The sequence below is a fragment of the Echinops telfairi genome, unplaced genomic scaffold, assembly GCF_000313985.2.
Source record: "Echinops telfairi isolate 266 unplaced genomic scaffold, ASM31398v2 ScPeMD7_7424;HRSCAF=8462, whole genome shotgun sequence".
NCBI lineage: Eukaryota > Metazoa > Chordata > Mammalia > Afrosoricida > Tenrecidae > Echinops > Echinops telfairi.
This window is the reverse complement of record NW_022111324.1, coordinates 3,601,589-3,623,841: the sequence shown is the minus strand read 5'-3', so window position 1 is coordinate 3,623,841 and position 22,253 is coordinate 3,601,589. Positions and strand designations below refer to the sequence as shown.

Sequence of the window (22,253 nt, the reverse complement as noted above, 5' to 3'; positions counted from 1 at the left end):
TTACTCTGCCAAGTACTGAAAAGCGCTGTCTCAGAGGGGCAGATGGGGCAAAGATGCAACCAGAGAACTCTCCTCGTGGGAAGATACCGACCACCCCATCACTTCATCGTGGCTGCTGGCTGCCATATAGAGTCAACCCCAACTCATGGGAACTCATATTCCCAGCACCTAATTATAAATCAGGGGGAATGTGTTTTTCTGGCCTAAAAGAGTTAACACAATGAAAACCTGTGAAATGGAAAAACATGGATCCTGGGGTAAAGCATCATTGAAAAGACTGGCTTATTTATTACAGCACAGACACAAAACAGCCCATAGTATGTGGTTGCCTCAAACGAAGCTCAAAGAACTCTGCAAACAGCACATTAAACCTCCACTTAATTTTATTTATCAATTTCTGTACTCCTTAAACTTCACCACAGCAACTTAGTGACATATAGGGGTGGAGTTATAATTATATTCTTCTAACCTAGACTGAACGGAGCCCTGGTGGAGTCAGGGATTAAGGCACATGACTCCCCACTCTACTCCCTTTCTTAGACAGACTATACCAAATCTCCAGAACTCTAACCACAAGGTTGGCAGTTCAAAACCACCAACTGCTCCTAAGGGAAAAGATGAGGCTCTCTGCTCCAGGAAAGATGTACAGTCTGGAAACCCCTAAGAGGCATTTCCACTCTGTTCTGTCGGGTCACTGGGAGCCGGAGTCAACTGGATGGCAGTGGATTGGGGTTGGAACTCAGGCTGACAGGACAATTCAAATGGTCAAGGTGTTTCTCAGGGTTATAAGAAAATGAATTAAGAATGGTCCTAGTAACAGAACCTAGACCGCTGCCTTTGTCATATGCATGCTTTGATGTGAAAAAAATTCTTGTTCTCTAATGGAGGAAAAGCAATAAAAATACTTCACCAAGTGCAACAGAAAACAGCATCAAGCTAAAGAGGTTTAAAACCAAATTAAGAACAATATACATCTCAGACAGAAGCCAGGCTTTTGTGACCAAATTATTGTTTGTGAGATTTTGCAGACATCATGCTTTCTTGCCAAAGGAATGCATTTGGAATCGTTGAGCATTTTCAATATCTTGTTAAGTTTGACAAATTTTGAGCAATATCGTGTGGGACATATGTGTCCCAATGAACCCTGGTGCTTTGTGCAGATGACATGAGGACCAAAAAATTATTCCCTTGAGTATTACTAATGCTGAACAGCACTCCTTCTCAATAACACACAAAGGACAGCGAATATACTTTAAGTCTCATTTCATTGTAAAGCCCAGAGACAAAGGTCTTAAAACTCCTCATTCCTCCAAGATGCACAACCCCTCAACACAGCAATGTGTCTCCAATGAGACACAAGCCCCTTTCCTGACACCAACACCATTATACATGGGATAAAAGCTTCCCAAGAAACTCCTGGGGTGGAAAATCCAAGTGGGATTTATATGTCCCATGGATTACAAAAAGTAAAATTCAAAATAAAATGCTTTCAAATTTGAAATTGTTCAATATGTAGGCTTTCATTTGTCTGGGGGTACTTTTATGATTTTACTAACAACAAAAAGTTTATGGAGGTCACCAGAAAGCACGGGCAAGAGCCAGGTAGAAAGCACAGGCCGGGCAAGGAGTTCCACATCTCACAGGTACTGCTCGCTCCCTTTCCACCCAGAGCCCGTCAGCCCACCACCCAACTTAGAACAGGCAGCCTTACTCCCAAAGCGCCCACTTCCCCACAGCAACTTAAACTGAAGTTTCGCCCTCAGTTTTTCCTCTTACAAATCCTTCCCCATTTTCCTCAGTTTAACCAAAAACGTTCTCATTTCCAACCACCACAGATGCATCACTGCCCACTGTATACCTCTCTGCCCCTCATTCCTCGATTTCTGTTAGCTACATTCAAACTATTCTTTGCGCTCTCCTCCCTACATCTCAAATGCCAGTTTTCTAAACCTGTCTTTAAAACCAGATTATGCAGAAGAGAGAGAAGGGGCACTTCTCGGCTGCTGTAAACTCATCTCGGACAGTGTCACTCAGAGAATCTTTATTGTAAATCCATAGCTGGTATCCAGGTTACAGTAAATAACATGTGGCTAATCACATGACTTTTGCCTTCACACCTTGTGCTGTGTGTGACGTGTTCAGGTAGAACTGGCTGGTAGCTTCCCTTCATTTGCACCTCTTCTCTCACTAGCCAGCGCTTTCTTCCAAACAAATAAACAAACATATGAAATGAACAGAAATGTAAAAGACAACATACTTGGAATTCTCTCATCAGCGAGAGAAGGTGGTGTTCCCCCCCTCAAGCCCCCTCTTTTCCTGCTGTGAGTTTCAGTGAAAAGTCTCTCTGGCCACCTCAACCCTAAAAAACAATCTGAGCAGAGTGTCTCTCCATGGTCCAGAGTTCTTTCAGTCCTGTTCTCTGCTCAAGGCCCAGTCCCCTCAGAACAGTTCCCTGCATTGCACAGCCTCCTTCCACGCTCGGCTCCTATCCCCACCTGCTTACACACACACACACACACCCCACAAACTCAAACTCAGATTATTCTGTTAAGGCTTTAAGGGGGGAAGGGAGGAATGCAAGTCCCATAACATAATTGCTATATTAAAAAGATGTGGCAGGAGAGAATAATAAGGGAGGGTGTCAAAAGTGAAATACAGTAGTAGACTTATAAAAAAAAAAGCACTACAGTTCTGTGATGGGGGTGTTAATTGAACACAGAGAGAAAGGGAAAGAGAGAGAACAAAAGGGTGCTTAGGAAGCAAAAAATAATTTTTTAACCTCCTCCAAAGATTTGATTTAACTTCAGTGCAGATAATGCATGGAGGAAAACGGGCTACAAAGCACCCTAAATAGCTAGTAGATTCTAAAATTAAAAACTACTCAAAACAATTACAGCTATTCGTTGCCACCTATAAATATTCTTCTTAGAAAATGGAACTCAATTTTTTTGTCTTTACCTGGTTTTTTTAAAACTGTGTGATCATGACACACAGGTTAAAAGAAAAATTAATTCAAAGTATTTTCCAGGAATGCAATTATGTGTGACTTTTCCCTCCTCTTCACCCAACATGAACACATACATGAAAGTCCACCTATGGCTCGTAGGTCAGAAGACAAGGAAGGCTTCCTTTTTTGTTTGTTTTAAATGAATAAATAAATAAATACAAAGAATATATAACACTAAGTGATCTAAAACCCTTTATTGAGTTTCTCCCAAAATGAGCGAGTAGACAAAAGTCACATCTGATATAACCTTAGTTGTAGGTTTTGATAAGAATTCTCTTGCTGCTGTTTGAGATTTGCTGCTTAAACATTTTGCTGGCATTTGGGGGCAGGAGGGGGGGAGGACAGACTGAGACTTATTTAAAAAAACAATAAAGTATCAAAATAAAATCCACTCACATTCAGAAGCAAAGAACACATGGGTTCTTCTTCTGTTTATTTATTTTTTCTTTTGTTGCCCCCCTATCCCCACAGTGATTTCTGACTTAAACGCTTATCAATCAACTGTAATTTAAATGACACAGCCTACTTTGCATGGTGTGTGAGGCTCTGTCCCTTTAAAGTTCCAAAGCGTGGGTAAGACAATATTAGCTGGTTTTCCTATTTCCTTCTGGGTCTTCCCACCAAAAAAATCGTCAACCCAAGAGAAAAGGGGAAAGAAAATCGCAAAAGCAGCACATCAACCTCATCATGTTCCTCCCAAGAGTCCTGCCTGCCTTTTATCCTGACCTAGGCTGAGTGTAAACAACCAAACAAACAAAGCCCACCTCAAATCAAGTAACCTGCACAGTGCCTGCAACTGGTCAAGAATACCCATCAAATGAAAAGGGCCGAGAGGGAAAGTCCCCAAACAATGAAGGCATGTGGGTGAACTGATCTTCCCAGCAATCTGTGCACTAGCTCTGTAATTGAAAGAAAGAAAGAAAATGCCCAGCAACTTTGACGAGGCGCCGTGTGTGTCTTCGACACCTTACCCGTTGGCATGTCGAACACGGGGTTGGCAGCTCTGAGTAACAATGCGAGGGTGCTCAGAATCAGAGGGTTCTCTGCCACCACCACTCCCCCAGTGAGCTCCTACCCTGAACAGAGTGCCCTCAGAGCGCCCCCAGTTCCAGGAGGTGTCTTCCTGCCCTTGCTCCTCCAACACACAGTTGAATAAAGGGGGGAGGGGGGAGACAAGGCCCTCTTATTTTTTTCTGGAATTGGCTGGGCAGTGGGTAGTGAGTTAGGACTTCCCCTCCAACTTTCACCCTGGGGTACCGTCAATCCGAAATCGTGTGCGTGTGTGTGCACAACGTGCGTGTGTGCCCCTGAACACAGGGGACATTGATTCAGGTCTGATTTATATGACTTGATAAACACTTTTTAAATATATGTTATTTTAGAGCCAGCATACAGTATCCGATTGAGATTATTTTTAAAAGCAAACACAAGAAATGTTGTCAAAGAAATTTAAAAAATAAAATGTTACCTAACGTGCACCTTTAGAACATTATTCTGACCAAAGGCTCTCTCGGCCCCCCACTCCCTTCCTATCACCATACAGCCAGTATGAACACCGCGCGTAACCCACACCTGACCAGGGTGTCTGTCACAGCGACCCTCTGTGACCGTCCGCCTCCAGCGGTTTTAATGAGGAGCTTGCCATGGCGCACCTGGGCCACCGTGCACAGTTCAGTGGCCTAGCCCGCTTCCTTTCAGTAAAAAGAAATCTGATACACTGCCCTCAAAAACCGACTCATTTGCCTGGGTGATCACCTATGCCTTTATATTGTGATTCACCATTTCTTTGAATCAGTCTCAGCAAGAACTGATACTCATTTGGAAGCAAATCGCAACAAACCAAATTCTCAAAGTAAGTAAGCACCAGAGAGCAACAATGAAAACGAGAAGGAAGAGAGATGGTGAGAAGAGGGTGGGGGGAAATACAAGCACACTTGGGTTTCCTGCGCTGGGCTGAGAGGAAAGAAAACAAAACAAAACAAACAAACTAAGAAGTGTGACCAACTGAAAGGGCTCTTCGGATATGTGTATATACACAACCCATAAATCTCTTTAAAAAGGTGCCTCACCGCTAAAATAACAATTCACAGCTCGGCATCAATAAGGTTAGGCGCTGGCAATGCAGCCTGGAGGTCTGAAAGGTCGCCACATCACCGCTCAGGTGGCTTTGTCTGGGATGCTGTATCCACAGCCCACATAACATTCCACAGAAGAGACATTTACTAATTATACATACAGATGTCAAGGCCCACGTAATTGTATACCCAATCTACGGTCACATCTTGAAACTATTGATTTCTTTCCTTTTTTTTTAAGGTGACCTGTGCCAGCTCTCAAAAAGAAAGCCTCCCTGTATGCCCTCCAACACCACCCGCCTGTTTTTGTTTGTTTTGTTTTGTTTTGTGTTTATGTGTAACTATCAATGTATATCAACTGGGCATGCAATCATATTTATTGTCACTTTCATTCATGTCATGCCCTTGCTTATATGGTTTAGAGATGAATTATTGACTGTTACACTCCTTGTTGTAAAAAAGAAAGAAAGAAATGGGATGTCAGGTACTTTGCACCACTCAGAAGCAAGCGGGTCAGAGCCCAGCGGAAGCTCCGGCTTTTATATAAGCACCTCCTGCCCCTCGTCTCTGTGCCCCGGTTTTCAAATTGCCTTCCCACCCAATCTTCTTACCAGGGAGAGCTATCCCCACTCTGTAAAATTAAGGATGAAAATAAACAAACAAGAGGTTGTTGCTAAATGTCCTTCCCCGAGCATCTGTTGTTTAAGAACACCTCTGATTGATGACTGCTATTTTTTAATTGTTGCTTTAAAATTTAAATGCCCTCCTGGGATGTGTTATAAGTGTGTTAGTCCATGATCCAAGGTCTAGGAAGTAGGAAAACAATAGAACGAGTGGTCTCGTGGCATACACTGCTCAAGGCAAGCAGCCTTGCTGCTAGAAAATCACAGAGCACCTCCAAATACCGGTAACCTAAGGCTGTGTAGGTAGCGCTTTCCACGAAGGTAGTTGCTAACGCTCTCACCTGGGAAGGTCGGGTCTGTGGCTTTGTGTCATTACAAGGAGGGGGAAAACAGAAAAGAAACTTTAAACAGTCCGGCCACCCATGGTCAACTCAAAACAATTCCAGGTTTTCCATAAGCAGCAAAATGCAGTCTTTCAGGATAGTGAGTGGCCTACACGTTGCTCCCAAAGACTGAGTTTTGTAAATTCCTTCAGAATCTCCTTTTCCGTCCCAATTTCAAATAGGGCAGCAATAGTTAAGGAAAGTAAACCAGGAATGTAGATAACTGTCAAAGAAACTTGGCGCTTCCCTTTAAAGGAAGCAGGATTAGAGTATCCTATTGAGATCATATGATCCGTCTTGATAGTGCATTTATCCTGAGATTTTAATAATAATAAGTTAGCAACTGCTGGTTTTTCAGTGATGCAATTGGCCAAAGAAAATGCTTAAATGTTGGAATCTCATTCCTACCTGTTTTTTCTTTGATTTCACACAACACATTAAACAAGGCAGGCTTCATTCTGTGGCAGTTTAAAGCATGTTTTCTGCAAGAGAGAGACAACAACACGACAGCTTAGGTGGACTTTCAAGATCAAACTGCTGATAATACACAGGCAAAGAAAATGCAGACATTTAGCCAAAATTATATGTCCAGCATAACTCTTGTGGCATGCTTCAATTATTTTATGACTTAGTACAGTCTCGCAATACAAAAAAGAAATCATGTTAATTAGCAGGAGAGAGCAGCAGGGATTTAACTATAGAACAGAACTAACCTACATTATGCTCCTTTAGGCTGAGTTTTGTTTGTTGGTTTTTTATTTGTTTGTTTAAGTAGTTTAATCAACAAGGAATTCTAAACCAATAATCCTATTTAATGAAATGGACACAGCAAAGCCAAATGCACGGGTTTAACAGTTTTCTTTAATCTATGCAAACCATACCGACCTAGGAGCTGTCTGCCTCTCAGTCTGTGTGTGTGTGTGTGTGTGTGTGTGTGTGCGCGCTCAAATTTAATTCATCCATGTGTTCAAATTCATTCTGCAGATGCCCCTGTATTCTCATAAACACAAGATGCTTGAAAGGTCTTCTGAGTAGAACTGTCAATTTATAAAATTTTCAGTCCCCAAGTTAAAGAGTATGGAAATGCATTGCCAGGGGCAAACATACCCAGATGGGGAATAAATTCATTTCTCTATGTTCACATTATGCCTCTTGTGCACACTTCCCTTATTTGCAGGTGTTGAAATTCAATTATTTACAATTAGAAACTTGCACCCATTTTTTTTTTGGGGGGGGGAAATAAATACAATGCTGCCATTTAGGTTAGTGATTTACCTAGTTCTTGGGTGTGTGGTCGTGTTCAGAATGCACTCCAGGAACAAAACAATAGCTGTGCCTTTATTTTACTATGTAGAATCACTTAGCAGAAGGATATTGTTTGGGAAACAAGATGCTGATCATATCAGCTATTAGTTAGGGGAATTCTGTTCATTAGCAAAAATTAATGTGCGGAGATAAAGGGAACCCCTGGCACATAAAACACGTGCAATTCTTTTTTATGCCTTTGAAAATTAAGAAATAGGCATATTTTCAGGAAGAACAGAAACCAGAAGCATGCTATGTACTATACAGCAATAGAGTAGCAAGCAAAACATTCAAGAGTATACAAATGAACGTATACATTGTGTCTAAAATACGAGTTGTCCACTTAGTAAACGAAGGTGTGACTGGGATAGTTTTAAAAAAAAGCATAGTATTTGTTAAGCAGAGTTACATTGTTTAACCTAAAGGAAAGCCAGGTGGCCATTTGGTCAGTTCTCAGTGTGGGGTGAGAGAAAGGGCGAGGGAAACCTCTTTAGTACACTAAAGACTTCTTTCTACATCTTTAAAAATAGTTTCATTAATGTTATTCTTGTACATAGGCCCAAGTGCTAATAAAAATTCCCAGAGGGCTTCATAGAAATACTACAGTTCCACAGCATGCAACCGGGGTTAGAGAAGAACAGGACAAACATCCTCTATTCTAAAATTGTTCCTGGTCTCTATCAGCATTCAAAGAGGGGATCCACCAAAAGCTGGGGCTGCCTTCAGGTCACAGGAACCGAGAGGGACCTCACATCAGAGATGTGGCGTCTGTCCATTCCCAAGGCCCTTTCACTTTACAAACTTGTTATTACACCGGTTCCTTGGTATGTCTGCGTCTAGTTTTCTGCAACAATACACGAGAGAAATCTTTCCGAGTCAAAAGAGTGTTGTCCATGGGAACTCGGCTTACTTAGTATCTCTCTTAGCTTTTCTGTCAGATAACACAACTCAAGAAGCCTACCGAGTATAAACTGTCCCACATCAAAAGCAAGAATTAGAGCAGGTCTAGTCTTCGAATATTTCCAGGTTGTCAAGCACACGCAAGTCTCGGTACTTTTCAGTTTACATGTTGCATGTGCTTGCAGCTAAACTAGGGCTGTAATTCACAACATTCACGATTTCTTTTCGCTGCTTCTCATTTTCTTGACTCAAATTCCCGTTTCCCCTAGACACAGATGCACATAATGGCATCTTCTCCAGCTAAACAAGTCATTTGTGAAATATGGGATTGTGTACACATGTTCAAAAGATTTGAAAGAAATACTTCTGAGATTTAACAAAGCTGGCTAACTGCAGAGACATAAAATTCTTTCTTTCTTTCTTTCTTTCTTTTTTTTTTAAGAGCAGGCTCCAGGTAAACTGTTAGTGGGCTGCTATTTAACCTAGGTTTTACTTTGAAAGAGTATATTTTCATATAATCCTACAGTGCAGAGCCATAGATCTGGTGTAGGGTTAAGTTGGGAAGCCACACTGCTTCTTTATAATGTTTTCCTTAATGAAGATCTTCATGCCCTACCATATTGAACGACATAAAATTCGCACATGCTTTCATTTCTATTTAGTTCCATTCTAAATGGTCCTGAAGGAAGCATGGAATAAGAAGCATGCTGCTGGATTTTTGTCCCCCACCCCCTTTTAAAGGACCATACATAGCTGTCTGTGTCACCTAAGGGCTAGTAAGCCGACTCCAATTGAGAGACAATAAAGTTAAACTAAACATCTGAGTCTCTTAAAACTAACAAAGCTGCTTAAAAGCAAAAAATATCTCTTCTTCTTTGGGGGGAGTGGGTACAGAATTGAATGAATGCAAAATATGCTGACGGGGAGTGACAAAGGCATGCCCTGGTTGTTGTTGTTGTTGTTGTTGTTTGCTTTTTTTTTTTTTTAGGGGAGAGAAGGCTACAAGGAAAAAGATACAAATTAATTTCGGAGTGCCCAGTCAAGAGAGAAAAATCACACGTCGCTGAATCAGGTAGGCAAGGAGTCAACTAAAAGTGGCAACTAAAGAGTTCTTGGGACCATTCATTTTGTAAGAAAATGGGGTCCCTCGGAGAGGAGGCATGGGGTGCTGCTCAGAACTCGACAATCCTGCTCTCTGAGACTTTTTTAAAGCAGTAAAAAGTGCGAGGGCCGCTTTTGGATCAGTTGGCAGCATTTTCGCCGTCTCTCTGAGTGTGATTGTGAATATATATAAATATCTCTACTCTCACACACGTTCACACACACGGACACACTACACACAGATATACAGACATATATATATGTATATAAAATTAATGTACGCAGCCACATTACGGCAAGGGCGATTACACTCTCGATAACAACGCTCCTTTAAATTTTACTCCTCCGCCATGTAGTTGCTCGCCAAAAAGGGAAAAGAAATAACATTGTAAAAGAAAGCGCTGTGGTGATTCAGTTCCCATTGTTTCCTCCTGCGAGAGGCAGAAAAACAAAAAACCCAAGAAAGGAAAAGAAAAGCCTCCATCTCACCTGGCCTGCGCCTCATCCAAACTCTGGTCTGTGATGGTCATAATTTGCTGTAAAATGTCTCCAATGTCCTGCTTCCTCCCGCCCTCCCCCTCGGTCCCTCCGGCCCCATCCTGCAAGTGCTGGGACAGGCCGGGGTGTCCGGCCATCCCGACCCCAGCGTGGGAATGCATCAGCCTGGGCTGCTCGTCCATCTCCAAAGGCAACGGCAGCCCCCGGCTCTTCCTCTTCTGCTCCTCGGCTCGGCTGCTGGGAAGCACCAAGGCTTTTTATCCTTCGAGCTGTCTTCGAATCCTTTTCAGGATAAACAGGGAAGGGGGGAAAAAGAGCACCAAAAGGGGGGGGGATCCCTTTGCCTCTTTAGAGGATGGTGGGAGGATGGGGAGTGGGGAAGGGGAGGGGGGCGTGAAGGGGTTGCGGGGTGAGGGTGGGGATAAGGGCTTGGTGGGGAAGGGTGTTGACTCCAAAAAGCAAGAAAAATAAACCACCTTCCCACTTGGCGAAAAGAAATCAGAGCTGGCTTTTGGTTTTTCAGTCCGGTGTCCTTGGCAAGGCAGAAATGGGCTCCCGGCGCTTAAATCTGTGGCTTAATCCTTTGGCAAATATGCATTGATCGGGAGAAAGGAGAGGAAGGCAGGGGGATTGCAATGCAAACTTTCCCCCCCCACCCCCCGCTGCCCCCCACCCCCACTCCGGGCCAGAGTGATCTCAAAGGGGGTGGGCTGTTGCCAAAGCCAGCTCTCCCCCAGCCGCGGCGGCAGGCAGAGCACAGGCTCGCTTCTCCTCCGTGTCTCGGCAAACTCCGGCGGCCCCGGCAGCCTCCTGCTTTTGTTTAGCTCAGGCTCAGGACTCTAGAAACATATACAGAAAAACCACAGCCTGAGAGGAGGAGGAGGAGGAGGAGGGAGGACGAGAAGGAGGAGGAGGAGGAGGACGAGAAGGAGGAGAGAGGAGGGGGCATCGGGAAGGGGGAGGGGGCGGGGAAGCCAGGAGGAGGAGGGGGGGAGAGAAGGAAGGAGGAGGGCGTCTCGGGCCACGCCCCCCTCCCCTGATTGGCCATCAGAGAAAAAAAGGGCCCTCCTCCCCCTACTTCCCTCCCGGTGCCTCCTCTACAGCCTCCTTCAGCTCCTCCTCACCCGGCGCCCTGTCAATCAGAGTTCAGAGGTGGGCCGGGAAGGAGGCTGAGCTAATACCAAGTCTCCAGTCCTTAAAGGTACAATGGTACCACAGTTCCAGTTGGATTCGTCAGTTTCCACTTCGTTTTCCTTGTCTCTCTCAGCTTCTGTCCTTGAGGAAAACGTGGCTTCACTTAAATGCAAACCTACAAACATTAACACGAAAGCGCACAGTCGAGTTGGAATTGCCCCAGTTTTATTCTGCTGTAACATTGCCCACTAAAAACTCGAGTCTTTTAAATCCTTGTAACTCAGGGAAATGGTTGAAAGCAAAAGTTTTGTCAGCACGAAATAGTTCTGAAAACGCATCCATAATTAGTGATTGCGCTTAAGCATCAGAAATAATAATAGATGAGAAACCATTATCAGAGTAAAGTTAAAAGGAATACTGAGCGGTGACATTTCCATTGTATAAAAACTAATTATGGACTATGAAACTAAATAATGCCAAAGAAAAGATTAAGAAATAAGTTCACCAAATGAAACCAATTCAGCATTTCTTTCCCTTCCCCCTGGGGGAAATTAGTTATTTGGCTTAAATACTTAATAAAGAAATGCATTATCACAGTCTGGTTCTCGTTTTTAATATAGTGTAATAAGCATTATTAACTGGGAGAAGAGGACTGACATTTATTGAACGCCTACTATGCACTAAGTAATTTACATGCATTAGCTTATTTAATCCCCAAGACATCTCTGTGAGTTATGGTTTATTATTTCCATTTTACAGAGAAGGCATTCAGGAAGGTTAAATAACTTGTCCAAGTTCCCACAATTATTAACTATGGGAACTAGAATTCAAACACAAGTGTGCTTCTCTTCAAAAAGCATGGGGTTTCTGCAATAGAACCTGCTTCAGACTAATGGAAGTACCAGTCGTGTAAATATTAGTTATGTATGTTTCGTTTGAGAAGAGACTTAAAGAGTTTCCTAAACCCGCTGCTGCGGAGTTTGACTCAGGACGACCTCATGTGGCCCACTGCCCAAGTCTGAGAGGCCGCCTTTGGGTGTGCTGGAAAAGACCAACTTTTCTGTGACTAGTAGAAAGGCCACTTAACCACTTGGATTACCCAAGGACTCCGAGGATACATATTTAAACAAGATGACCCGAGTTGAAAGTAGCTGATAAGGAATAAAGGAAAACAAGAATGAAATGGAATCAGCATAAAAAGGTAGTAATAAACTCACAGCTGAAGCCCTCCTGTACTCTAGGGTGTACCAGAATTTGCTTCCAATTGTTTTATTACACAAGGCAGGCAAGAGAGGTGATCTGGCTGGTGACACAAACGTAGTGTCTGCGAGAGAAAATATAGCAGACCAGTCAGTGGCTTAGGAAAAGCGCAGCATGTGTTGGCTTAGACAATATCCTACTACTGTGTAACCAGCCCTCTCCCTGGATGGCAGTATTGCCAAAGGAAATGCCTTGACCCACTGCAAACCTCAACATCCCAATCTGCAAAATGGGGGTAGGCCTACCAGGTGCTTTGAAATGTTATTCCTTTTATTAATCCAGCCTCCTTCTCAATCATTAAGCAAAACAAGTTTGGCAAGATAAGGAGCACTTATGAAAGCACTTTAAAGCAGTTCTTAACAAGCTACTTGGCACTTCTTTGTATGAAGGCATGCAATAGTGAGCATCCGTTGTAATTCCAATGTCCTATTAACAACTGTTTTATTCGCATACACACTCTAACTTGTAACCTGTTTGTTTTATCAACACTCATCAAAAGTTGGGCACTAAACTATGTCTTCGACCTACATATGACATGTGAGTTAACATCTCACTTATAGCAGAGGAAGTTATCACATCTTAAGGCACGAAACAAAATCAACCCAGAGACGATAATAAATCAGTGTGTGATCCAAAGTACAAGCCTAACAGAAGCTCAAAAGATAACCCCCATACCAAACTCACTGCCAGAGTCCTTTCTGACTTATAGTGACCCTATAGGGCAGGAAGAGCTGCCCCTTTTTGGTTTCTGAGTCTGTGACGCTTTTCAAAACAAAACGTACAGCCATCAAGTTAATATGGATTCATAGTGACCCTAAAGGACAGGGTAGAATACACCCTGTGAGTTTCCAAGAAGTTTTTCCATTTTTTCTTCCCTAAAGCAGCTAGTGGTGTCGAACTACCAATCTAAGGAATAACACATAAGCACTAAGCCACCAAGATTGCTGAGTAGAAAGTCTCATCTTTCTCCCGCAGAGCGGTAAGTGGTTCGGAACTGCTAACCTTAAGGTAAGCAACCCCACATGTAAGCCATGACCCCACCAGGGGGTAAGACAGAGCATTTTAGTAAGGAAATAGAAAGTGTATACAAAAATAAAACCAATAATAATGAGCAATTTTTGAGTACGTGTGTGTTAGTCTGGGTACTTTAGAGAAACAAATCCACAGAAACTCATATGTAAAAGAGAGCATTTTATATAAAGGGTAAGTACACATCAAGAAAACATCCTAGTGCTGCCCAAGCCCACAAGTCCAACATTAACCCATATGTCCGACACCAATCCACAAAGTCCTCCTCTATCTCACAAAACACATGCGATGAAGCCAACTGCAGGAGAGAAGCCAAATCAGTGAACGTGTAAGCATCTCAGCGCTGGCAGGGGTCTCCACACGGCTGCTCCAGCACCCAGGGCTGCATGGGGTAGGTCCATGCGGCTTCTCCTCAGGGATGTCTTTCAGGAAGTCAGCCTTGCCAGCTGAAGCAGGGAACCAGCTAAGGCAGCTGCACCCTGGTCCAACCTAAGGACTAAATGTCCTTGGTTCTTTAGTAATGTTAACCAAAAACACTTCAATATATGTTAATTGCTACAGAAGTGGTAGGAGCCCTGGTGATATAGTGGGTTACCAGTTTGGCTACTAACCATAACCATAACGTCAGCAGTGTGAAACAACAAGCCACTCCCCAGAAGAGAGATGAGCCTTTCTATCCCCAGAAAGATTTACAGTGTTGGAAACTCACTGGGGCAGTTCTATTCTACAGTTCTCTAGGGCCATGGAAAGTCAGAATCGGCTCAATGGCAGTCAGGGGGCTTTGTTTGGTAGTCTTTACAGAAGCAGTACTCTGGTCTAGAAATGCTGGAATAGCCCAAACTGAAACCAAGCACACGGCCCTCAAGTCAATTCCGACTCCATCCAGCCGATTCTGACCACCAGCAGTCCTACGTACGGAAGAATGAATCACTGCCCACGTCTGCGCCATCTCCGCCACGGTTCTTCTATCTGAACCCACTGTGGCAGTCACTGTGCCAGTCATTTTGAGGAGCTTCCTCTTTCTTGCTCTCCCTCTACTTTATCAAGCATGATGTCCTTCTCCAGGGCTTGGTCTTTCCCAACAACGTGTCCAAGGAACGAGACAAACTCTCTCCATCCTTCCCTCTCAAGAACTTTCTGTTTGTGCTTCTCCCCAGACAGATTTTTTGGTTCTCTTGGCAGTCCGGTGTATTTTCAGTGTTCGTCACCAGAACCATCATTCAAATGTACCACTTCTTCAGTTTTCCTGATTCAGTGTCCAACTTTCACGTGCGTAGGAGACGATGGAAAACGGCTTGGTCCTCAAAGTAAGAACTTTGCTTTTCAACACCTAAACGCACCTTCAGAGAGACCCTATACAGGGTTTCTGACACTGTAAATCTTTACTGGAACAAGCAACTAAACGTTTTTGCAAGGAGTGGCTGGTGGGCCTGACCCCATGACTTTACGATTAGCAGCAGCCCAGCTCTTACGTGACAGCACAACCAGGGTCCTCAGAAGGGATGAGAGAAGGCCAGTTCCAGTAGGACGGTTCGAGGCAGGCTTTGAGGTAGGTCTGAAGGATAAGTTGGATCTGGAGGGCAGACTTAATCCCTGTGGCAGAAGAAACACTGTTGGGGTAGAATGGCAATGATACCAGAAAGGGCTTATTGCGAGAACCTGAACCAACAGACTGTGCTTATTTTGTGGACAATGGAAAGCCACTGAGGTTGTTTCTTTTAAACATGGGAGCAGAAAAGCATGTTTTCAGATGAATTGTGTGGTTGGTTTTGGACACATGGTTGAAAAGGGAAGATGAAATGCCCCTGAGTTCAGAGTGGTAGGATAAATGGAAAGGAGAGTACAGCGAGGACCATTTCCAAGGTCGAGTCAGACAAACTCCGTAATGGATTTTATGTGGACGGGAAGAATGTGGTGGTATTAACAGAATAATAATTACAGTTGTGGGTACATACAATCTTTGAGTGCTGGTTGTGCTCCCGACACTCTTAATTAAATTAGTGTCCCTGTGAGTTTATAACCTCAATTTTGCAGGTGAAGAAACCAAGGATCCTAGATGCTGTATTAATTGACAAACTATTTGTATGAAAATGCTCGTATTTTTAATACAATACACAAAATTAAGGAAGTCAAGATTAAAACTGTTAGTCTGGGTAGACTAGAGGAACAAATCCATGGACACACATATGTGTATAAGAAAGAGCTTTATATACAAGAGCAATTGAACATTGAGAAAGCATCCCAACCCAGTCCAAATCAAGTCCATTAGTCTGATAATAGCCCATATGCCCAATATCAATCTATAAAGTCCTCTCCAGACTCACAAAACACATGCAATGATGCCGAATATAGAAGATCACAGGCCAATGGGTAGAAAGTCTTTGGATCCAGTGTAATTGGAAACATTTCTGTGCTGACAGGGGTCTCTGCATCAGGCTGGGTCCATGTGTCTTGTCAGCTGCTATGTCTCCCAGGAAGTGAGCCAAGAGTCTCCCACCTCCAAGGAAGGAATACAAGATTTCCCAGAATTCTCAGGATAAGATCCTGATCTATGATCCAATTGACAGACTAGACTCCTTCACTCATAAGCCTCTCAAATCGACAATTATATAACTACTACAAAAACCTACCAAAGGTTAGAAAAAGAAAAAAGCTAGCATCTTCTTCTATGCTCCAGTTAGAAAACATTCTCCCATACAAAGTTACAGTCTCAGGAAACTCGCAGGGCCATTCTGCTCTACCCTGCAGGCTCGCCATGAGTCCAAATGGACTCAATGACGCTGAGTTTGGGTTGGTTGGGTTTTTGGTGAGCTGCAGCAAGTTGGGCTGCTAGCTGCAAGGTAAGCAGTTTAAAATTTCCAGCTGTTCCAGTAAAAAGGTACAGTCTTGGAAGCCCACAGGGGCAGTTTCATTCTGTCCTATAGAGTGACTGTGAGTAGAAATTCACTCAATGGCAGTAAGTTGAAATGTAAAGAAGATGAGGATTCAAATAGTTCATACAAAGAATGGAATTGAAAGATACCTTCAGAGAAGAAGATCCTAGCTCAGTCTCGCTCTCTCCCTTTTTTTCTTTAACGTTTGGTGTGTTTTTGTGTTTGCTTTTTATCTTGACTTTCTTAATTTTGTGAAATGTTAAAGCCAGCAAGCTTCCTGATTTTACATTTAGAAACGAATTAAAGTGGAGTTTGAGGGAAAACTTCCACATGAAATTTCTATGTTTTAGAAGTTGTAACAAGGAATGGATAATACTTTTTGTACTTTCCACATCTCATCAGTGTATGAATTTTTGTAGCTGTTTTAAAAATACATGCTAAAAGAATTAATAGCGCAAGTACTCTATAATTCTTCTGACTAATAATTGAAACCTACTAATTTATCTTGTAAAGACAGGAATTATTATAAAAATCTGGTCAACTAGCAACGTACTTGTCAACTGATGTGGACTGTCTCAGTTATCCTAAAGATTTTTTTTCAAACCCCATGAACAGGCCACTAGCATATATCCTCATGTTCTTTAAGACAAAGAGGAGGGTACTAAGTGACTGGACAAGAGCCTTCTCCATTCCCAAGTAAACAAATTGATTGCAAAGGGATGGCTTTCCATAGCATTCTCTCAAAAGTACATTCACTACCTCATGGTGTTATATCATCTAAGCAGAAATTCTGCTGTGCATCTTCATGTTTATATTTTAATTGGTTTCTAACTTTTTGTAAGTCCTCTACTTCCCAAGAGAGCCAGAATCCATCCTTGTAACCAACCATAGCACCTACGATGATGAATGAATGGCATCTATTAATGCCCAAGGATTTTTGTCTCCTATCAGCTATTCTCTTTTCCTTTTCTTTGATGTTTCCACTCTTGATTTCTTTGCTGTTGTCTAACGTCCTCCTGTCTTCTGCTCACAGAGATCTGAAACCCCTCCACTTGATCCTGTTTTTCTTGTCTCATTAAGCAGAACCTCATTGTAGCCCCAGAAAAGATATGTTGAAGTACCCATGGTACCTGTGAATGTGAACTTGTTGGGAATGTGAACTTGTCTTTGATGATGCCAACAATTCAATTCACATGAGATCACACTGTGGTAGAGCAGGTCCTAATCCAATATGAGTGGTCTCCTTGTAAAAGAGGAACAGAGACAAAGAGGCAGAAGTTGGCCCTATAAGCCAAGGAACACCGTGGAGTGCTGGCTATCACCAGAAGCTAGGGAAGGGACATGGAATAGGTTCTCCTTCAAAGCCTACGAAGCAACACAGTTGACCTCCTGAGTTTGGTCACTTAGCTTCTAGACACATGACCCTGGTTCTGCTACAAGCAGAATGCTTAGATGCTAGTTTATAGATGGGTTCAAGTCTACCCAGAGGCACTCCAAAGGAAAGCCTGGTACTCTACTTCTGAAGAATCACTCATTGGAAACGGCATGGAGTAAAGTTCCCCTCTGATACACATGGGGTCTCCGTGAGTCAGATTCAACTCAATGGCACTTGGTTCTTCTCCCTTCTTTCCTTCTTCTCTTCCTCTCTCCCTTCCTCCTTCCCTTTCTTTTTGCCTCCAGAACTGTGAAACAATACCATGTTGTTCTTGTCATCCAATGTATGGTATTTTGTTACAGAATCCCTTAGAAACTAAAACACCACCCTTGCATGTAGCTTTTAAGCAGTAATGCAGGGAGAGTCTAAACATGAATGAACTTCAGAAGATTTATGAACTCTTGAAAGTCACATACCAAATTTGACAGTATTTACTATTTTACAGTATTCTTTGAATGGAGTGTATCGTTGATCCGAATCTCAAGGAATTTTAAGATTCAAAAAAGATTATATCTACTATCCTTGAATAATCAAGTGAATCTTAAAATTTAACCTTGCATTGGGCTTCAAACGCAATGCACGTAGGGTTTTAAACCGAAGAGTGGCATCATCTGACTTTTGTCTTACCCTGTTGCTTAGAATAGATGCTAGGTGTGCAGAGAGGAGTGGAAGCAGGAAGGATGCTTGGGGACTATCGCAGGGTCTTAGGCCAGAAATGATGAAACCACAGGCAAATCCAACAGTGTTGCATTTAGATGTTGTGGTTCTGACTCCTATCTGCCCTATGCATAACGGAACGAACCCTGCCGGGCCTTGAGCCATGCTCATATTTGTTCCTGTGCTTGAGCTCACTGCTGCAGCCACTGTGTCCATCCATCTCCCTGGAAGCCTTCCTCTTTACCCCTCTACTTTACCAAGGAGCTTGAATGACACAGTGGTCATGCCTTGGGCTGTGATTGGAAAGGTCAGCACTTCAAAACCACCCGCTCCTCCTCAGGAGAGATCCACAGGGTCAGTTCTACCGTCTTAATAGGTTCCTGTGAGTCAGCATCCACTCCATGGCAGTGAGTTTGGTTTTTCGTCTACTTTACCAAGCATGACATCCTTCTCCATGGACTGGTTTCCCCTGGCAACATGTCCAAACCATAGAAGACAAAATCTCACCATCCTTCCCTCTTAGAAGCTGTCTGGCCATACTTCTGCCAAGACACATTTCTTTGTCCTTTTGGCAGTCTGTGATACTTTCTATATTCTTCAGCAGCACCACAATCAAATGCACCAGTCCTTCACCCTATTCAAGGTCCAAATTTTATAAGTATATGATCAAAACTAAACTTACTGCCATAGAGTTGATGCCAACTTATAGCAAGTAGATAGGACAGGGTAGAATTGCCCCTTTGAGTTTCTGAGACTGTTTACTAGAGCAGAAAGACCCATCTTTTTCTCAAAGAGCAAGTTGGTGGTTTTGAACTGCCAGCTTTGCAGATCGCAGCCTAACACATAACCACTAGGCAACCAAGGCTCCTCACACGAGGCAATTGAAGATACAGTGGCGTGGGTTGGGCACACCTTAGTCCTTAAAGTAGCACCTTTCCTTTTTAATACTCAGAAGAAGACTGTGCAGCAGATTTACCAAACACAATGTGCCCTTTGAGCTCTGGACTGCTGCTCCCGTGAACATTGATTGTGGCTCCAAGCAAGACAAAATCCTTGACCGCTTCCAACTTTTCTCCGGTTATCAGATGTTACCTATTGGTCTAGATGTAAATCTTTTTGTCTTCTTTCCATTGATTTTGAATCCATACTGAAGGCTGCAATTCTTGATGTTCATCGGAAAGAGCTGTGAGTCCTCCTCACTTTCAGCAGCGAGGTGGTGGCATCTGCATATCGCAGGTTGTTAATGAGCCTTCCTCCAATCCCGATGCCACGTTCTTCTTCACATAACCCACTTTCTCTCATGATGTTCTCAGTACACAGACTGAGCAAGTATGGCTAGATGATCAAATCCATGATAATTCGGGAGATATCCAGAAATGAAGAAATCAGAGTTCGCATCTATATTTCTCACCGGACTGAATAAATGGTATAGCCACTTACTGATCCAATTCCAAAGTTTATGCTCTGTTCACCGTAGCATCTCTACCAATAGTGGGGGTCGTTTAGATCTGATGGACCATACAGAAAAGAACAGACAGAGGGACATCAAGACAAGCAGCCCCACAGTTACGTACTTTATGTGCGTTCTCCAATATTTCTATCGGAAAACGGCGTTGTGTAGCGTTCCACATTAACCACCTTCCTGTGAATTCATGTCTTTCTCTTAACCTCAGAAGGTGACCTTATTTCAAAATAGGGTCATAACTGAGTGGGATGGGCCCCACACACATTTTGCCTGCTGTGCTAAGAGGAAGAGATACAGGGACACGGAGACACAACGAGATGATAGGAGATGATGATGGGGGTAGAGACTGGATTTATGCAGCCCCCCAGGAATGAATTGCTGGGGGACTACAAGAAGCTGGAGGAGGCTTCTCCCCAGAGCAGTGGTTCTCAACCTTCCTCAGGCCACGACCCTTTCATACAGCTCCTCATGTTGTGGTGACCCCTACCCAGCAAAGTATTTTCGTTGCTACTTCATCACTGCCATTTTGCTACTGTTATGAATCGAGCGACCCCTGTGAAAGGGTCATTCCACCCCCAAAGGGGTCGTGACCCACAGGTTGAGAACCGCTGCCCTAGAGGCTTCTTTCCCCCTATACTTTTGTTTGTTTTCCCATACTCATAGTTATTCATGTAGTTTTTTTTCAATTTTGGCAAAAATATACACAGCAAAACATTCACCAGTTCAACAACTTCTGCATGTATAATTGACGATAGTGCTATGTTTATACTCTTCATATTGTATAACCATTATTGTTATCCCTCCCCAGATTTCCCTTAGATCAGCGGTTCTCAAGCTGTGGGTTGAGTGACCCCTTTGGGAGGTCTTAGATCAGCCTGTGCTTGGACTTAGACCAGGCTGTGCTTGGGAGACTAGAACCAATTCTGGTAAACTGAGGTGGACAGTATAACAAACAGTCCTAATAGAGCGAGTCAGATGTTTATAATCTGTGGTCAAAATGCAGAAAAGATTTTCAGTAGCACAGTTACTACGGTGCCAAAGTCCGAGCCCTAGGTACCAGGTGCACAGCAGAGCCCAGTGGTTACAGGCCACACAGACCCAGCCCTTTGGTCCTCGATCTCAGGCTTTATCTCCAGCCTTACTGCCTCGTATTGCTTCCAGATTGAGCTTCTGCTCCACAAGTGTGCCAGACACTTTCTCAACTCTTTGGACCAGGATGTGCTCTACCAGAAAAGTCTCTGTGTCTCCTTTCACTGATGTAATTCAATTCAAATGTCTTTGTTGTTTAGTCCTTTTTGACTTCCCCAGGCAAGATGAATTATTAATTCTTGAGGGCCCCCTGCATGCTGTTCACACAACTCTTTGTTTCTGGTTAAGGATCTGCCAGTGAGTTCTGAGTGCCATGAGGATAACTTCCGTGCTTGGTGACTGGCACATGAAAACTCAATAAAGCCAAGAAAGAAGAAAAGAGAGGGGAGCGGTCATATTGCATATTTTTCCCTTTTCTTTTTGTTTATTTCTTCTAATTAACATTAATCTGAGTGTATGCCTTCATAGACAAAGTGACGCATTTTTATAGGCAATTATTTTGAGAGCGACTCATGCAGCAGAAAAGGGTTGACCTGGAAAGACATCTAAGATCCCTTCAAGTTCCAAAACTCTTAGGAGAAAGTTAGCTTTCTTAAATAGCTGTATCAGAAGAGTTTAAAATCAAGAGTTGGTAGGATTCAATTATGCAACTAATTGTCTCAAATGTTCTCTTTACTTTGTAAATCAATAAGCTTTATATTCCTGAATTAGCACTTTGGATTTCAACAAATTTTAAGGCAGCATAAAATTGTTTAATAGACAAAGTCATGATAATAAAATGACGGAAAGTTTTATGTTGCTCTTCAGTGCATTGCATTTTATATCATCAATATCAAATATGTAAGTTAATAGCAACTATCTTTCTTAAATCAATAATAACTACCTCAATTAGTTGAGATTTAGGAGTGATTTTATATGACACTTTCCTAAGTTATCAGGCAATTGAAAGCAAATATCTGCTGATCAAGTAGGCAATATTCAGTACAAAAATAGGTAAGGGACACGACATGGCATTCTTTTCTAAATCTAATGCTTTCTGTTTGAGCCAACCAGGAGTGAAGTGTAGATCGTAGGTATACACAAATATACACAACCTCATGCGAAGGTGCCCCTCTTACACGCTCTTCTTCTAAACCCAAATCAAACCCATTGCCATCTAGTCAATTCTGACTTACAGTGACCCTATGGACAGGGTAAAACTGCCTCAGGTGATTTAGAAAGCTATAGCCTACTTGGAAGGAGACTGCCAAACCATCTTTCTACCATAGTTGGTAGGTTCAAACTAGCAACCTTTCAGTTAGCAGTTGAGCACTTAATCACTGCAGCACTTCTCTTTATAATGGAGACTTCATTATGAACAAAAGAACTAAAATATGTCCCTTCTTTTCACTCTAGAACAAGGCTCATCAAGGTCAATTC

At 42.8% G+C, this 22,253-nt stretch overlaps 1 protein-coding gene across 4 annotated transcripts in view; it reads right to left on the bottom strand.

Annotated features, from left to right (window-relative positions):
* The window catches only part of PBX1 (PBX homeobox 1), a 326,552-nt gene extending 316,031 nt beyond the window's left edge, over window positions 1-10,521 (bottom strand). For 2 of the 4 annotated variants that reach the window (XM_004706765.2, XM_045298314.1), the window contains exons 1-2: window positions 9,884-10,230; window positions 6,497-6,570 (exon numbers count right to left, since the gene is read on the bottom strand). In XM_004706765.2, coding sequence (XP_004706822.1) covers window positions 6,497-6,570; window positions 9,884-10,074 — 265 coding nt within the window. In that variant the 5' untranslated portion in view covers window positions 10,075-10,230. Of the gene's footprint in view, window positions 1-6,496; window positions 6,571-9,883; window positions 10,231-10,368 lie in introns of those variants that run through there. The other 2 variants (XM_045298311.1, XM_045298313.1) reach the window with 2 other exon arrangements.
* Window positions 10,522-22,253: the final 11,732 nt, after the last annotated feature.